This window comes from Euprymna scolopes, chromosome 9 (assembly GCF_053919585.1).
Source record: "Euprymna scolopes isolate OS-2025 chromosome 9, ASM5391958v1, whole genome shotgun sequence".
NCBI classification, from domain to species: domain Eukaryota; kingdom Metazoa; phylum Mollusca; class Cephalopoda; order Sepiida; family Sepiolidae; genus Euprymna; species Euprymna scolopes.
The window spans coordinates 117,719,203-117,738,305 of NC_136490.1; the positions used below are offsets into that span (position 1 = coordinate 117,719,203).

At 34.9% G+C, this 19,103-nt stretch overlaps 1 protein-coding gene across 1 annotated transcript in view; it reads right to left on the reverse strand.

Annotated features, from left to right (window-relative positions):
* Window positions 1-1,963: 1,963 nt before the first annotated feature.
* LOC145284824 (proton-coupled zinc antiporter SLC30A2-like) overlaps window positions 1,964-19,103 on the reverse strand; it is a 929,434-nt gene continuing 912,294 nt past the window's right edge. Inside the window, exons 7-8 of the mRNA XM_080133793.1 lie at window positions 9,105-9,239; window positions 1,964-3,612 (exon numbers count right to left, since the gene is read on the reverse strand). Of these exons, the coding sequence (XP_079989919.1) occupies window positions 3,470-3,612; window positions 9,105-9,239 (278 nt within the window). The 3' untranslated portion in view covers window positions 1,964-3,469. The remainder of the gene's footprint in view (window positions 3,613-9,104; window positions 9,240-19,103) is intronic.

Genomic DNA, 19,103 nt, shown 5'->3' on the forward strand with positions numbered 1-19,103 from the left:
AAAACAAGTAAAGACAGTAGTTTCCCGTTGCCTTCAGTCTTCATTCGAAGTGGAGGGGGTGTATCTCCGCCCCGTGAGTGAAACGCGCCCCCAGATACCAACCTGAAAATTTTTACAACTCAGTGCGGTACTAGGTGTATCACTATTTTTGGGCAATTTTTGACACCGCTAACACGAAACTGCGAATAAAATACAATAAAAAAAACCTCGTAATTTCTCTTTTAAAAGTGGGTTGTTTATTTTCTTTATGGAATATACTTCCAAAATAAACTATTAAAGTTGTTTAAAAAAATAATAGAAATCTTATTTTTCATTAGCCCCCCCCAGTATTTACAAAGTGCCGACGCGCCTTCATGCAGCCATTTTTTTACGTAATGAAATCAATTGAATTTTACGAGTTAATTTATTTTCAATTTTTAAACTTTAAAAATCTATCAAAATTTTTCTATTGGTTCAATTTTTACGATATTTTCAGGGTCAATGTGAAATTTTATGCTCTTTCCAGTAAATCGAGTATAATATTTTAGACAAATGTTTTTTTTATTCACCCCCCATTTTGAAATGTCTATTAAAATTTCAATAATTAATTCATGTACCAAAGTTTTACATATCACAAATTGAAGATAAAAGATCAATAAATAATGTATTCAAAGTTAAAACAAAAAAAAGAGAATAGTTTTGTGCAAATTTACCTATAAAGTCAAAGTTTAAAACCTTTTTTTTAACCACGTTGTTTTTTTTTAAATTTTTAAATAGAAACTTTATAATCTTCTTATATTGCACAGAAAGTTTCGTTTTATTACGAAAATTATTTCTATTTCATTCAATGTTTTTTTTTTTTTTTTAGATAAAAAAAATCACTCCATAAAGTGATATTTAAATATATTAAGTCAAAAACTCGTGTATTCCTTTGAGAAAAGAAAAAAAAATCATCAACTGTTTTTTTTTATGCAAAAAATTATAAGTGAAATGTGACTAGTTTTCAGGTATGGAGGCACAAATTTCTTTCCGCGCAAGGCTAGACGGCTAATGCGAACGTGCGGTTTTTACTTCCTTCTGCCCACCAGTAGTTCAAAACAATAATAAAAAACTACTTCCGGTTTTAATAAAAACGTAAAATGTTTGCGTCATGGCGGGATTTTCAAATAGGCGTTTAAAAAATTCTTTTATTTAAAAAATAAATGGATTTTAAAATAAAAATATGGATAAATTCTGAACAATGAAGAATGAAACTAAACATTCAATAGTATTTTTTTATAGGTAAGTGATTTTTTGGAATTTATATCGAGTTTTTTTTATAATCGACGTACATTAAATTTCGTTTATTTTCTTCAAATATTTTTAAAGAAAACCGATTTAAAAAGCAAATATTGAATGATTTGCTATTAAACCTGTGATTTTTTTAAAATTTGATCCTTGCTCCTTTAATTGAAAAAAAATTAGGGTTTGATTCACATTTTTCAAGTAATTATAAGCTTCGAAAAGATAATAAGTTGAATTATTAGTTCTTATCACGTCATTTTTTAATGGCCGCTTCTGATACACCTAGTGCGGTACATACAGCGCCTAGCCTTCCCAAATGGTTACCCATCTGCTATTAGTCAGGTTCATCGTTGCTTAACTTCGGTTATCTGGTGTCAACGTGATTATGCCGTATATGGTTACCTTAAAAAGTTACGTTTGTGTTATACGGCTACATAAATTTCAGTATTTTCAATTTTAGATTTCTATAATTTTTTCTTAGTTGTAGTTTTCAAAAGAATTATTCTTAAAAATTTAGATATTGCTAGTTTTCCTGCAGTTGATGCGTAATAACATAAAACCAAGTCATTAATCAAATTTCGTCTTTGAAGCTTATATTGAGGACCCACGGCAGCAAGCAAACGGGAACAGCTGAAAAAAAAAAACCACACACACACATACAGACAAAAAAAAAAAAAAAAAATTAACGAAAACTCTAAAGTTTTATAGTTACATGTTGCATTTTTATTGTCGTTTTATATTTCAGTTTTTTTTTTTTTGTAATAAGTAGATTTTAGTTAGCGTGGGGAAAGAATACCACACGCAAGTGTGTAAAATTGATATCTCCGATAAACGAAGATGAAGGAGTTAGTTCCAGATTTCAGCTTCCATTCCACTCTTTATTATTCAGAACTATTGTTTTTCTGCCTTTGTGTTTAGCTATCTTGCATATTGCTTCGACGTGGTCGGCTGTAGCCTTTCAAATTCGGTTGGTGATTGTTGCTTTAAGTCTGTTCCTGCAACTCGTTTGTGGAAGTTGTCGAATTACACGTGTACCAAAAAGTGAAATCTCTTAGTGGAATAATTTATTTATGATTGCAATCTTTTCCCACCCTTGTATTGTGAATTGTCACTTTTAACACAGGATACCATCCCCTACAATATGTTCATACACTGTCTAAAAAACATTATTATCAATGATTATCGCGTTTTTGTTTACAAAGAAAAAAAAATTCTACTGTGCAGCATAAATCACTGATATCTATTTATTCAGATGTGTGTGTGTGTGTGTGTGTGATTGAAATATCTCTTTGCGTCTGTTGAATATATAAAAAAATAATTAAAAGACTGACTTTGAATAGTTGAACCCACCTATAAATTCTGACTTTTTTTTTTTTTCTTAAATTAAATGGATTATTTTTGCACCAAATTTTTGGACTATTAAATTGTTCTTTTCCAGATTATCATAGAAATTAAATAAATAAAATAAAGAATTACACGGAGGGGTGGAGAAGGTAGAATTATTTCGTCATAGAAGTTTACCGTTGAATCGTCATCCATTTTGAAATCAGCATTATATTTTTTTAGTACTCTTATCTCTACATATCACACCATCCTTCTTTCCTAATTCTGTAAGTTCTTAAGTGCAAACCATCGATTCCTTTTGTGCTGGCCCCAAAATGTCTGATCATTATATGATGAGGGGAAATTTATACCCTTGCCAGGAGGTCAGGCACAAGGTCAGGGATAGTTTTAAGAAGCCAGAGGACTAGGATAAGCTCATTCTGGCCTACAAAAAATGCCCGAGCAGCTGCGTTGACATTTTCCCGTTAGTGGCGCCTCAAGCTATTAGCAATAAAATCGCACATTCTCAGAGAGACGGTAAAGCTTGGGAGCGTGAATCTCTTAGGACTAAAGAGAACCATACTTCAGTGCCACTATTTGATCGATTACCTGATTGATTTGTATCTTTGATAAACTTACATGGCGAAATAAACCTCTCTTATAGCTATGGGATAGATAGTCTTTTCAAAATCTCTTTCTGATGATCTGAAAATAATAAACATTTTAAACAACCGAGCCAGATTTTAGTTACAGCAGGGGGCTAAGAAACGTGTACTTCAATCGCCATCAGGAAATACGGATTTAGTTGGTAGGGAAGGGGGGGGGCTATTTCGGCTATGTAAACACGTTTCTTGCAAATATATATATTTTTCAAATTTTCGTTTCAAGAAGGTGTGAGGCACTCTGGGCATTGTGACATGGTTGGAAGGTATCGTTCCACTTGAATTGTGATGAACTGAAAGTTGTAACGCTGCCGCAACATCGCTGTAGCTCCCTCCAAGATTATCTGAGTGTCTGCAACTTCATCTACAAGAAAAAGTAAAATAAAGAAGTATATAATTATCTTTCAGAAATACGTTTTTGAATGCGGAGTAATCTGATTAATTCCCTCGACGTTTTGAATGCTTCGGGTATTTATGGATGAGATTTAAAAAGAATCTGAAGCAACTGATTTTTTTTTTTTTTTTAAATAAGGATTGATAATTTGTATTGTTTGGATTCTTCGGATTATCATTCTCATCTTCAGTGTTATTTTCACAAACATTTCGGTCGATGTAACTTCCAACTTTTTCGGGTTCATCTTTTCAGACTCTGGAATCCGCACGGAAATTCGAATGGAGCCCTTTATTTAATCCATAACTGGGTAGAAATCCCAAGTAATTCTGTAATTGCATTTAGAGTGTCACCCGCACTAAGGATTGAAGTTTCAACCTCCAGAAGAGTAAATTACAACTGAATTTTATTAACGACGCAGATTCTAAAATTCTGGTGAAGGTCGAAGGTTACATCGACTGAAACGATGTGAAAATAACACTCAAGATGTGAATCCAAACATTAATACAATAATTATAGTATGGTTCGATAATGGAATTATTAATTCAACTAAAATTATATCATTTATAAACTTATTAGATGAAAAAAGATTCCAGTGTGAAATAACCACCAAAAAGATAGAAAAAAAAAGTTTATATATTAATTTTATATATATATATATATATATATATATATATATATATATATATATACTGTATTATTCGGACTGTTTTCATATTGGATGATATTCTCACAACATTTCGGTTGATGTAACCTCCGACTTTCTTCAAAGTTGTCGCCCTAAGAAAACAAACTACAGCTTTAAAACTTTTATTGAAAAAAATCAATTTAGGTAACTTAATTATTTAGCAGAGCTGACATCTATTCAATATGCCTTTTCCACAAGCACCGGTGGGAGATTGGCGAATACTCGGCAGATGGCGATGATCAGGCTGACTTTGGTGCTGTGGGAGGTCATGTTGGTGATGTTCTCGACGTATGACTAAACGAAGTAGTCCAGTGGGTTTGGGTCGGGCGAGGAGGGGGCCAGTAAGAGAAGGGTACAAAGTTGCAGCACTCCTTCTGAAGCCAAGCCTGGATCTCTTTGGACTTGTGAGCCAGTGCCGAGTCTTGCTACCACACCCAAGGTCTGCTAGCGGCCACTTGGTTGCACCAGGGGATCACCACACTCTTCAGCACACCCAGGTACACTTTGGTGTCAACTTTGAAGATGTGAGGTGGCATGATGTGGTCTTCACTTGAAACCGTGGACATGCCCCTGTTATTCGTGACAATCCAACAGTGCATTTTGAGGGTGCTGGCAATGGTTCTGTTTTCATAATTTTCATCGGTAGCATATCAGTGCTCAATTAAAATAAAATCTGAAACATGTCCTCTTTTGTAAAATATTTATTCGTTTAAATAAATCTTAAATAATAATTTTTGTAAATATGTTTAAAAAAATACATTTTATTTTAATACCAACCGATAAGGCAAACTTTTTTGCCTAGTGGTTCGCTTTAAACTCTATCTTGGACTCCACAAACGACTCTTTCAAATTTTTAACTTCGAACAGAAACCGCACTTAATGATCTGATCATAACTCCTATTTATGTCTTGGATATCATCATCATCATCATCATCATCATCATATCGTATGAATCCAAAGATTCTATTGTTGGTATTGGTTTCAAGGATATTTTTCTAGTCAGAATTGTTTCGAGAAAGATATCGGGTACTTATGAAAGGGAGCACAAGAAGATTACCAACATCCTAAATGAAAGTGATTTTTGTGGAACGAACTGGATTCTAACTTCGAACACCCAGATCGTCAGTCCATGTAATTAAACCCTAGATCACTGTTACCTCCCCTTGGCTATCATAAAACACCGTAACACTTCTAAAGCATGTGAACCTTATCTCGTTCTTGCTTTAGTAATTAAAAAAGAAAAAAATGCTTTGCTGCGGTGAACCTCACCCTCTCCAAACTTTACAGCAAATGTCTTGCTCAATCTTGCTTTTCTGATACGCTGGGAAATTGCCTCTATGGAATCAGTTTTCAAGAGTTCTGGTGAGAGAATTGACCTGCAAAATTATCGCCCCATGAGTCTCCTCTCCTTCCTCACTTAAATATTTGAATCCTGAATTAATCTAGCGATAAATTGCCATCTCAAAAATGCTAAATTCTTTTACGATCAACATTATGAATTTACACAATCTTGTTCTACTGCGGATATCCTAATGGTCATCTCTAAATGTATATGTCATACATTGGACAAGTCGGATGAAGCTAGTGTTATGTAATCGCTGTGGTCGGTTGCTAAAAATGCCTTTGTGCAGTCTATATAATGTTTACATGCACTTTTGTCGCTGGCACAATATATATATATATATATATATACACACACACTGACAGCGAAGTAAAAGTCACAACACAGTTGATCTACAAAAATATATTATTTCACTTCGACAATCGGCTTTTCTGTGACGAGTTGTTATTCTGTGTTTTGACGTTTATTGGAAGGTGCGAGGAGAGTGTGTGGTTAGACTGCTGTCGGGCAGTGAAGAAATGGTGATGCGTGCTTCAGCCTCTTTCTCTCTCTGACTTTTCCATGTGACGATTTTATTCATAAAAACATTTTCTACTCAAATGTTTAATATTTCCTTTGTCTATTGTCTCAACCTTTGACTGATATCTGGTCAGATATTTCTGGGTAAAATTATGCATTCTGTTAGACAAAAGTGAAAATATGAATTCTTAATATTTGAATTCATTTGTGTGCGTGCAACCCATCGAATGTTTTTCTTCCTGGTGTTGTCTGCCAATATCTAACACCAAGGTGGTATCCTTTGATATATATATATATATAAAACCTTTATCAAAGTATGGCATGAAGGTCTTTTCAAGAAAATTAATTTGTACGATATTATTGGATGAATATTAAATATAATCAGATTCTTCTTAGCTAAAAGAAAGATCAGGGTTTTCATTGATACCCGAACATTTAAACAACATCACATTAATGTGTATGTGCCCCAGGATAGATTCTTGGACCTTTATTATTCATGATGCTCGTAAACGACCTCACTAATACAATCATGTCCAAGATGAGTATATCTGTTGATACTATAAGGGCAAAAGAACCTACACATATACGAGGATCTTTTTAAAAGTAAAGCCTCCTATTTTTTAACTCAATACTAGAATGATACCATTAAAACGAACAGCCTTTTGTGCTCCAGAATTTATTTGTCTACATAGTCATCACTATTCTTGATGAATCTTTTGCCAGGAATTCAATGACACATGTCTGCTTTGAACGCACATTTATGACAGGAGTTGCTTTCTTAGATTCTCACACCGTCAATATCTGCAACAGAGAGATGAAACTTTCAAATCATGAATGCATAAGTTCAGTCATCATAGCAATGCAATTTGCAATGCCCTCTAGTTCACTCAGGCAGAATTAAAAAATAGGAGGCATTACTTTAGAATACCTCTGTACTTAAGGCAATGACTGATCTTTAGAAAATGGTCTCTAGTCGGTAGTGGAATGAAGTCATAAGTGAATGGTAACATTTAATGCTACTAAGATAAAGCTCCTTTCCGGTCACAATTATAAAAAAATCTTACGACTAAAAATTGCCACGGCTGATAGACCCATTCCTGCTAACACCCCAGTCTAACATTTGCAGGTAACAGGAGTTGAAATAAATAGAAGATAGTGCCAAGTCTGCTACAAAGGAGGTGGGCTTCCTCTACCGAACGAGAAAACTTTTCAAACCTGTCAATATCTTATAGGTATTTGCTTTTCCATGAAAGCAAAATGTGACACAAAGTTGTTTTTAATGTGGAGGAAAAACCAGCTCCTGAAAAAGGGACATTCTGGAAGTAGGCAAAGATAAAAATTGCCTTAGTTTAGAAGGAATTCTCCTAGATTGACTAAGGACAAATGAACTTAAGTGTTGCATCAGAACAGATACTACACTGGGATCTTAGTGTACCATCATGTGGACGTTGTGTAGACGACAGTCGCTGCAGTGAAATAGAGAGAAGCAGTAGGAGGTAGCAGGACTGGTGACGTCATACAGAGATAACAGCAGCAGTAAGACAGACAGTAGAGTGGGAAAGACGTGATGGCATGAACAGCAGGAGAAAGAGAGTAGAGGACAATTATACCCGCTAGCTGGTGACAGTTCTGTCAAATTTTGTTATGCAGAATGTGAAGCACAGACAGGAAATAAGTGTCTCTCATAAGAAAGTGAGTTCAAATTATTTCTTTTGTTTGCCACTTCGATGGGGTCGACAGATGAGAGGAAGAACGAAATGAGAACGCCTTCTATAACGTTACATTAGCTCGAAGGCCATATACTTTTTTCCTATATCTCTACAAAGCCACCATTCATCCATGGATGGAGTAGTGTTGCCACATCTGGGCTGGTGCACCAACCACTAGTCTTTCTTTTTTTCTTGCACATGATCCAGAAAAGATCTCTAACCTTATACTTTTCCACTGTCTACCAAGCTCCAGCTCCTGTCACGTTGTCGTATCTGCGTTTGTTTTACACGTAGTCAATAGAATGTACTTCAACGGATTTGCTGCATTTGTGTCCCCCCCCCTCTCCTCAATATAAACATCCCCAATAAATTCGTCAAGCAACAAAATTATATCCGTTCACTGTGTAGAGGTCATCAGATGCATGCCGGAAGGCTTCTCTACTCTAGTAGTTTCTTTCTTCGAACCTTTGGGATTCCTTCTCTGCTCTGTTTTCCCGATTGTACCAACATGCAGGAATTTAAATATGTCCACAAGCATCTTGCTGTTCAACTGTTCACTTTGGATACCTCTACGGACCTGGCCCCTAATTCACAGTAACCTCTTATAACTGCCTTGTTTGGAAGGAATAGAATTTAAAACATTTTTTTTTCATAGAAGAGCCCGGAAAATTTGTCTAAATTATTACGTTATATTTCTTTAATCAAATTATGGTTCTTACTTAGAATTCGACTTAATTAAAAAAAAAGAAAAGAAAATACAGAAAAATCTTTATGATGTATGTGCGCGTCACAGAACAAAAATGTCATATTCCAAATATCATATAAATTGATCCAGGAGTTTACAAATTTTAACGATTAAAGGGTCTTAATTATTTTTATTACAAATAAAATCTCTGTAGTCGTATTGAGTTGTCGCCCTTGAAATTTAGCACATTCAAAAACAATATGGCGGCTTCCGGCCTCCGTTATTAAATGTGATTTTCTTAGTTAAAAAATTACTTGGAATATGACGTCTTTGTTCCGTGACGAGTACGTGCATCATAAAGATTTGTCTGTATTTTCTATATTAAAAAAAAAAAAAAAAATTAAGTCGAATTCTAAAAAAGATCCGAAATTATTAAGTAAACAATATATTATAAAGCAAAACTAAAAACTGTTTCAGCAAATTATTTTTAGATAAAATTAAATATATGAAGAAGAAACTTACCTAAGGCAAGATGGACGGACACGGCGTTTTTGTTGAGCGTTAAGGACCACACACATAAGTTGTGGACCATCTTAACGTGATCAAGTGTTTCAAGTTCTGAACGAATCTTTTTATAACTAATATCATGTGGTACACCTAGAAAGAAAGCAAACAAACGGATTAGACACTCATCTGTAGAATTAAAAAAAAAAAAAAATGAGATCGTCCGATCGTTTAACTGGTGTTGTTAGGTTAAAACAAATTCGCTTTTACCCATTTTTGAAATTAATTGTTCCCAAATCAATTTGTCAAATTAAAAAAACAACAACTTATTTTTGCATTCTTCTTATTTGGATAATTTTTTTTATCCTAAAACAACTGCCTGTGGAATACACTACTGCGAGGCTGCTTCCCAGTTGACAAGTCCAACATAAACAAATTCTTGTTGAGCCGTCCTCTTAAATAATCAAATTCTACACAATTCCTACCATTACCAATCACCATGGTGTTGTTTCACCATCAACCTTACACTCATTAACCTTTATCCTTTTGAGCCTTGATAAGTGTTGACTCTCTTGGTAAAAATAACTCCCTATTCATAACGTTCCTGTAGGTATCTGCCTTGCTTGGTGGTGGTGGTGGTGGTGGTGGTAGGGGTGAATACAGTTTAAAAAAGTAAACCCTGACCAAATATTCAAATGAAAGTAACAGCATTCCAGACCTTTGGGCTAGGAGCAAAGTGTAGTATCTGTTCTGATACTACACTTAATCTTTGCCCTTCGAGACACAGTCAATTTTTATTTTTGTTTCAATCCAAAGTTCTCCTTTGTGGGGAGCTGTATTTTTCTCATATTAAATCCAACCATGTGTCTAACTCTGCCTTCGTAGGGAGGTAAGTAAATAATATATCCTTGGTATTGGCTCATACAATAAAAATAAAAGCCCACCTTCTTCTCATGGTGTTACCTCAAGTAATACAACTAAGCTGGATACTCGAGTAGACCAGATGAATCCCGTTGATCTCTGAGATCTGACTGAACTAAATACCACTGCCTTATGAATGACATTTAATATTTACAATTGATGCACAACAGACAGGTCGACAAACAACCACCTTTGCTTCATATATATATATATATATATATATATATATATATATATATATATAATGATTAGTTTTTTTTGGAAAAAGAATTCCAGCAGAGTGCTCAATTAAAAGGAAAATCCAAATTGTAAGAGCGTATTTATATTTTGTGTACAGAAAGTTGTTAGAGACAGATCATTGGGCCAATATTCGTCAATATTGGCCCAATGATCTGTCTCAACTAACAACTTTCTGTACACAAAATATATATATATATATATATATATATATATATATATATATATATATATATCGATAAAATTGGCTGAGATAATTTTATAAATATTAATTCTTTAATATTTTATTTTTATATTTATAATATACTTTAATTTTACCATCTTGGATCATTTTGGTAAATTTAATTGTAATTTTTAGTTTATATATATATATATATATATATATATATATATATATATATATATATATATATATATATAATCGTTAGTTATCATTCCAAAATAAAAAGATGTATTTATTCATGTAGTTATGTCGTACGTCTTACATGTGTTTCGTTGGATAGCAGAAGTTCGCCAAACCCTTGGAATAATGAGGATATGATAAAGGAAAAATATTCACAATTGAAACTCGCTAATATAATTATAATTAGATAATAATTATTCATTTTTACATATAGACACTAGTGTTTAAAGCTTACACAATCATCAGTGTTGGATATCGATTCCCGCCGATTATGAGATTCAAACCCAGTCACGAAGCTACTTTTTGCTCCATTTACTAAGCTTCTACCCCAGGGGCACCAAACAATTGCCACAGGAATGAAGAGAATTAAGAACCATTAAACGTCGAATTCGGGCGTGTGCATTAAGTAATTTAGAGTGTTCGCACCAGCGGAAGTTGTAAACATTGCATAGACGCTAGTTGATTGCCTTAGCTACAATTCTGCAGACAGTGCCCATCATATATATATATATATATATATATATATATTTAGTATAAATGGTAATTAATAAAAACTGAAGAAAGTGCTCAATACTGTTGTAGAGCAAATATGTGTTTCATTTTTTATTCCCGTATCTTTCTGTTAAGTTACATTATTGTTTCAGCTACCCGGCCATTTTTTTTTGGCCGTCTGTAGCTTCCTCAGACTTTTACAGTAAAAGTCTGAGGAAGCTACAGACGGCCAAAAAAACGGCCGGGTAGCTGAAACAATAATGTAACTTAACAGAAAGATACGGTAAAAAAAAAATAAAACGTATATATATATATATATTTAGTATAAATGGTAATTAATAAAAACTGAAGAAAGTGTTCAATACTGTTGTAGAGCAAATATGCGTTTTATTTTTTTATTACCGTATCTTTCTGTAAAGTTACATTATTGTTTCAGCTGCCCGGCCGTTTTTTTTTGGCCGTCTGTAGCTTCCTCAGACTTTTACAGAAATGTAAAATATATATATAAAGATTGTTTCTTTATTTTATAAGCGATTCTGTGGTGTTTTTTTTTTTCACTCCCTGAGTGCTTTAAAGGGAGAGGTTATCTGCCCTTTGTTTATATTCTAATCGCCCCCACATTTTTGGGACGTATTATTTGTAATTAATTTATTATTTCAATATCTATTTAAATATTTGCTACGTGCAACTTAATTTTATGCACGTAGAAAATATTTAAATAAATATTGAAATCATAAATTAATTATATATACCCACACACGTTTGCAACGAGCATTTCAAATATAATTTCAATGGAATTCGGTGTTAAATAACGTCCGTCAATATATGGCAAATAGAAATTTGTTATCTGTGTATCTGAAGCCGAGATTATAATATTACTATCTTTAATGCAAAATTCAGTTTACTATATGATAAATCCTGCAGAAGGGATATATTCGTTTGAAGCAACTGTGTAGTCTTTGCAATAGTTTTTAGTCATAATCGCCTTACTGAACGAGTGTTCATAAATACCAGTCGGTATTATTTATGACTTAATCAGTCAAACATAATCTTGCAAGGAGGAAGGACCCGGATGTATTCGTATTCATTACATCACTGTATTTCAGACTAATGTACTTTCAATGGTCAATTAAGGGAAGAGTAATAGTGGTGTATCTGTTCTGTTGTCATTATACTATCTTTCCATGAATTACACTCTTCTTTGAGGGTAGTAGTTAAGTATTTCGCTATGATGCCATTTTCCCTGACTGGCTAGACAAAAACATGCGATCAGATGGGGGGAGGGCTTATATTTTCTAGTAAATATGATTAACGGTATCTTTTTTTATTCAATGGAAATCGCTTCAGACAAGGTATGAAGCCACTTGATGTAAGAAATTAAATAATGAAAAAAATGTAAAATAGTACTTTAAAGTCAAAAACGAGCCAACAATAAGTTATAGCTGGAGAGATTTCAACTCGGAAAATAGCGATTTTCTCCCTGTTTCAGAAACATCGCTCCTGGAATGTGAGGATTAAAGGACAAAAATAAGGGAATTAACACGATATTCCTTTTGAATGATAATTCCAAATGTTAGTTACAAAAGATATGGCAAAAATGTATATTTGTGTTTTCTTTTCTTTTTCATAAATTATGAAAGTTTTTTAGGAGAAAAACTCTTATTCACCTTAACTGGTAAATAATTTTTAAATGCAATGTCAGTTATGAGCTTGTTTTTTTTTTTTCATGTGCGAGAAACTAAACAGCGCTCTTGTAATGCTGATCCTGGCTATGTGTAGTGTATATTGCTGAAATCTTTGAAAAGTGACAATATGTAGTCGAATTGGCAAATGAAAAGATGAAGAAACTCATTAATGGATCATAAGATAGCAAGTGTTAACTCAATAACGGGATTTAAGAAAATGAGATGAGAAAACATTAACAAACAAAATCTATTCATATATCAATAACTAGCTGGGGTGGGGAACGCTCGGCTTTGCCCGGTCGTAAAATACGCATAAATATGATATTTTAATTTGTCCAGATTTCATATATATAGTCGTGATTTCAAAAGTAAATAAAACGTATTTGGGTGCCATCAGCTAAAATCGAAACCGAAACTCTAGCATTCAAAGTTAATGACATTACCACTGTACCGACGTGACACGCGTATGAACTTAAAAAAATATTAAAAATAATATTATTAAAAATAAACTAAGGTGAATGTACAAAATGTATAGCGATGTTTTTGAATTTTGACTCATTTTTGATCCCTTAAAAACTATTTTAACCGGCTAAAGACCCATAAAAGAACAGTTCGTAAAAAAATCCAATCATTTGAGGCCCTCTAGCGCCACTCTGCGACTTTTAGTTTCGGAGGAGATAGAGTTTGAAAATATGGAGACAGATCAACACACCGACAGACACATAGTCTTTTATCTATTATATTTTACAAAAATGTAAAATATACTTTGAAAAAAGTTTTAAAGTTTATGAATAAGAAATAGACAAAGTTTGTTTCAAAGTTCCGTTGTGTGTGTATGTATGTATGGTGGGTGGAGAGGGCTCCCGTAAGCCGTGGTGAAGGCAACCTCTCTAGGAGAAGGAAAATCCTGATATAAAACCCGTGGCGACTGCTGCTTCCAATGATGATGACTTGCTCTTCTTTTTGGTTCAATGCGGCAGTTGTTTAGAGAGTGGGATTGTCTCAGTGCAAAGTCTTTCCTCACTATAAAAAGCTTCAAGCACAGGCATTACTTGATATGAAATGGAATACACATTTTGCAATCGGTGTGTATCTCGATAACAAAAAGGCTGGCTGTAGCCTGAAACTGAAATGGACATTCAATGACTGATGCGGATATGGGCGTAAATGGCAATAAAGGCTTTGGAACTTCCACGACAACTTGGACCCGGTCATCAATGGATGTGCTGGACTATAGAAGGTTCATAGAGGTGACCGTCTGGCACGTGCTGCTAGTTGCACTCATGTTTGCGTCATTTGAACCAGAGATATATTAAGTAATGGCAATACTCGAGAACTAGTTGCTGCCATCATGTATCTATGTAGTTATGTATGTGTGTATGTATGTTAGAGAGTTTACCTTCTGGGTGGCATGTGTTTACTGGAGATCGAGCATAAGGTGTAAAGGTATTTTTCAGCATTCCTTATTCCAGTCATTGTAAAGTCGAAGCAGGCATAGTAGTGTCCAGAAATGTAAAATATACTTCGAAAGAAAGTTTGTTGAAGTTTTAAAGTTTATGAATAGGAAATAGAGAAAGTGTGTTTCAAAGTTCCGTTGTGTGTGTGTGTGTATGCATGTTAAAGGGCTTAAAGGTATTTCAGCATTCCTCATTCCAGTCTTTGTAAAGTCGAGGCAGGCATAGTGGTGTCCATGAATAGCTTCGAATTTCTGTTCATCAAGCTACTGTTTTATGACTTGTAGAATTACACTCTGGACTATTACATTCACATATAGGTGTTACTTTTCGAGGTTTGGAATTATTTCCATTAGTTAAAAATTCTTTGATTTAGTAACTTCATGTTAAATGTTAATAGCTTTAGGATGTGACAATGCGAATCCCAATGAAGTAGAGAAAGAGAGGAATTAATACCATTTGCTTCTTAATCGAATCTTAACGTAAAAATCCGACGTCCCAAGCGAAGAAAGAGTACGCTGAACTAATAAGTAAAGAGAGGGAGTAGTTTATTATGTTCGTTTATCTCATCTCGCACATTGATTTCACACTTTCTGCGTCATGTGCGCGTTTTCAAAGTGATTGCTTGAATTCAAGCTATTACTGTATAAATTACAGTATACCCTAGTATTATTGACCTCCATTAATAACATCAAAACGTCCTGCATCTTCTCCAGGTTCGGGCAAGGACCCTAAGCGCCAGCAAAAAGGTTTGACTCTGCACGAGAAGAGCTTTTTCTTTTCTTTTTTTTCTTATTGCTATATACAATGCTAGAAAAACATGTCTGCCATGTATGATCGAATATTTTTGTATTTTGAAGCAAAGAGGAACTTAAAACAGTTTCAGTAAGTAGAAAATATACAAATCTATCGAAAATTGAATATTACACCGATTGGTGACAGTTATTAGTTGAGTTTTTGCTTAATTTTCGATTTTTTCATTTGTTAAACATACAACATCAAATCTTCACATCAAATAAAGAATGATAACTATAATTCAATACCTTGAGTGTTATTTATTCTGCCCGTCACACCAGTAATTTCCTAGGTAAGGTTAACACTGTTGTCCAAACTTCCAAACTTCTGTATACGTAACGCACCTTCTCTCAGCGAACTTCTGCTAATTCAACTTATTTCTTCGAAATCCAACTTCAAAATGAACGTCTCTCTAAAAAATCAAACCTCTTTTATCTCCAACCAGGAACATCTCATTTGCATATCGGGTGGTCACATTGCAGGCATATTAAGAGATAAGGCAGCCATTTTTGTTTCTTTCTTCTTCATTCATTTCATTCCACGACCGACCTGTTGAATTATGCACACGTGCTAATTAGGTAAGTCGCACGTTTCCCTACATCTTAAAAATTTAACTCTAACAATCTTGTAGAGAGCGATGTTACAGAGATACTGAGGCTGATAGAAACCGACTACACGAAGTGGCGTCACAGCAGTGACAAAAGGAAATATACAGACGGCGAAGGGTGTTCAGAGAAGCACGTGTTCAAGATGTAGAAGATTCGAGGCATAAGAGAGTTGGAATAGAAGTGCTCGGGAGAACAGGAAAGGACATTTTCGTGACACAAGAAAGAACAAAAAGGGACGTGTTTTGCATGTCAAAATCGATTCTTTATGATGAACAGAACCGATATGTGACCCTTGACCTAAATATCCTTAAAAGAAATTGGTTTACATTTAGACCATGACCGATATTTTGATCAAGTTTAGTGGTAATTGGTCAAGCGATGTGAATGCTAAGCTCTATACAAACAAGCATGATAGAAAACATAACTGTCACCTTGGCAAAAATAACAAACATATAATTTAGTTTAATAAATATTAATTTTTTTTTCTTTGTAACATTTTACCAGATTTTTTTTTGTTTCATTTTAGAGCAGGAATGGACGTGTTCGAGATGAAGAGGATTTGAGACACAAGAGAGCCAAAGAATCTTATTAGAAATAAGATCGAAGTTCTCAGAAATGAAGAGGACCTCCTTCCTGGGAACACCACTTGATTTCTATATGAGATACATAGATATTTGAATATTTCATGAAAGTTATTTACCTTTCAAACACTGAGTTTGTAAAGAAGTTGAGAACATAATTTTCTTTTCTCCAATTGACCATTTAAATATGTTATAATATATATTTCTTGTTGTCTCTTGGTCTTACTGGATTCCAGGACAAGAATTTGTCTTGTCTGGTGGAGTATCCAGCTTCGTGCTGTTACCTGAGATAACATCACACGGATAAGATTCACCATTCCTTGTAAAAGCCAGTGTTGGCTAACGCCCGAAAGTATCCTGTACCTCTATAAAGCCACCATTCGCCCATGTATGGAGTATTGTTTATAGCATAAAACTGATTAAAGATTATTGAATGCTTTAATAATGCAAATAAAAAATAACTTTTATATAAATGGCTATTCATATTAAGAAACATTAACATCAAATGACTAAAATATTAGGAAGCAGCATTGATAGAACTACAGAGAAAAGTTTTGTAAATTAGCTGGTTGATGATAATCTCAAACAAAAACCTGCAGCCACACAGAAGCAAAGCCATAGTGTGCTATTCCCGGTGCTGATGGACCTGTAGATCTTTTCAGGTCATCCATCTAGGAGAAGGAAAACTCTGAAGCTAAACCTAGGGAGGGAGGCTTCTTCAGTCCTGGACGACAACCTTCCTAGAGCTGGTGACTCAAACAAATTACCGGTTTGCAAACCTAAACTGCTTAAGGAGTAGATAGTCTGTGTCTATCACCCGGCTTTCATACTTCTTCTTTGCCTATTAGCCAGATGCACAAGTGCTATCATAGGGACTCAACAGAAACACCCAGTGGTCGACCTTGTTTCCTGACTAGGGCAATGAACACCATTTTCCCAATTCCCGCCACATCCTATCCCCCTAAAGTGGGCACTGTGGGAGGTGCTTGAGTGCCATATATGTTAGTGCAATTGAATTGGGTTGACTTTTGTCTGATGGGTTGAGGGTATCGATTGACAGTTCCTGGCTGCTGTTTCGGACTGATAATACAGGATCCCTAACTCTTTGGTAGCGTTTACAGCATGATAGTTCCATGTCGAGCATGGAAAGAGACCCTGCACTCATCTCCAGTGGGCTTTTCTGATGCCACAATCCTGTAGATGAAGAGTCAGCTGGTGGTCTACTCGTGTTGCATGTCTGGTATTCTGCACAACATCTTGTCCAGCACCTCTCACCCTAACAAACTTAAATAAAATAAAATGACAGTTTAATCAAAAATTACAATTAAACCAGGCTTAAACTCGAACAAAACTAACTTACCTCCTCCCTCGAGGCTTGCATTTATGAATATCTGTGGGCTTTGAACTAATTTAGCTAGCTTCTCTTTATCTCATTCCCTATCACAGACAATTACGTTTCAAACCCAGACCAGCAAGATCAACATGCCTCACGTCTAGATTTATTTCTGACCACAGTTCCTGATGATTGTGTAACGAATGCCCACAGCCCACTCAGGAATGCTGATCACGCTGTGATAATGGTAGAAATCGCCCTAAATTCTCGACCCAAAACTGAAGAGCCACTGCTCAAAACAAAGAGGTATTATAAAAAGACTGACTGAGACGCCATCAGGGATCTCATCAGAGATGCCCCATGTGTAAATATCTTTTCTCTTCCAGCTGAACAGGGCACAAATGAGACAACTCAATGGTTCAAAACGCCAATTGAAGCACATGTTCCCACGCGGAAATTCTATAGCAAGCCCCACTCTCCTCAATGGTTTACTTTCACATGTGCAGCTGCCATTGTTCAAAGGAAGCATGTGCACCACAAATTAAACCAGCATAAATTCAGTTCAAACAGACAAAAGTTTATAGAAGCTAGAAGTAATTGTAAGAAAGAAAAAGTTACAGTTAAGAGAGAATATACTGAAACCACCCGAAAACGCATCAAAGCACAGAAATTAGGAACCTGTGATTTTTGGAAAATCTACAACAGTGTAGTAAATAATGGGCAATCAACAATCCCCCCACTATCAAACAATTATTAAGATGCAACATAACATTAGATACTTATATTTTCTCTACCGCTCCCCCTCGACCCAGGACTGTATCCTAATAAACAAAGTCTCTGACAGCAGAGATACAGCAGTCTCCCTCGATACTAGTAAACGCCCTGAATATCTTAGGGTACCTCATCTTATCTGACGGTCGTGTTATATGCCGAAATATACGGCAACCGAGAAGGTTAACATGCTTGCCAGTCGGTTTGCCTCAAATTCCGCATTGGACCCAACAAACCACTCTCCCTCCTAACTTTCCTCTGCAGACTGACGCCACACTAGATAATTTGAAAATCACCCCTTCTCAGGTACATTTTAAACTTTAATTCAAACCATTATATATAGCACTAATTTTATAAAATCAACAGTAGGTTTTCTCCAGTGCAATGTAGACTACTATGTATTGTGGACTAAGTCACTGTGGAGAAGCATGTAAAGTTTCTTCCTGGTGCACCGTGATGGATCCCCAACTAGAGCAGTCAATCGATTTGATTGAAAAGTGAGTGATTTTAATAGCTCTATGCAGGTTCTTATTTACTTGCCTCTCCACGAGGGCAGTGTTAGACCCAAGGTCAGTTTTTAATGTGGGAAAAATTCAGCTCCTCAAATAGGAGCAAAAAATTAAAATTGTCTCTTAGTCATGAAGGATTTCTCCTCCATTGACTGAAAAGGTGAAGTGTAGCGTCAGATACAGAAGAGGTTATCCAGAATTTCTATGTGTAACCTTTTCTCATGAGAT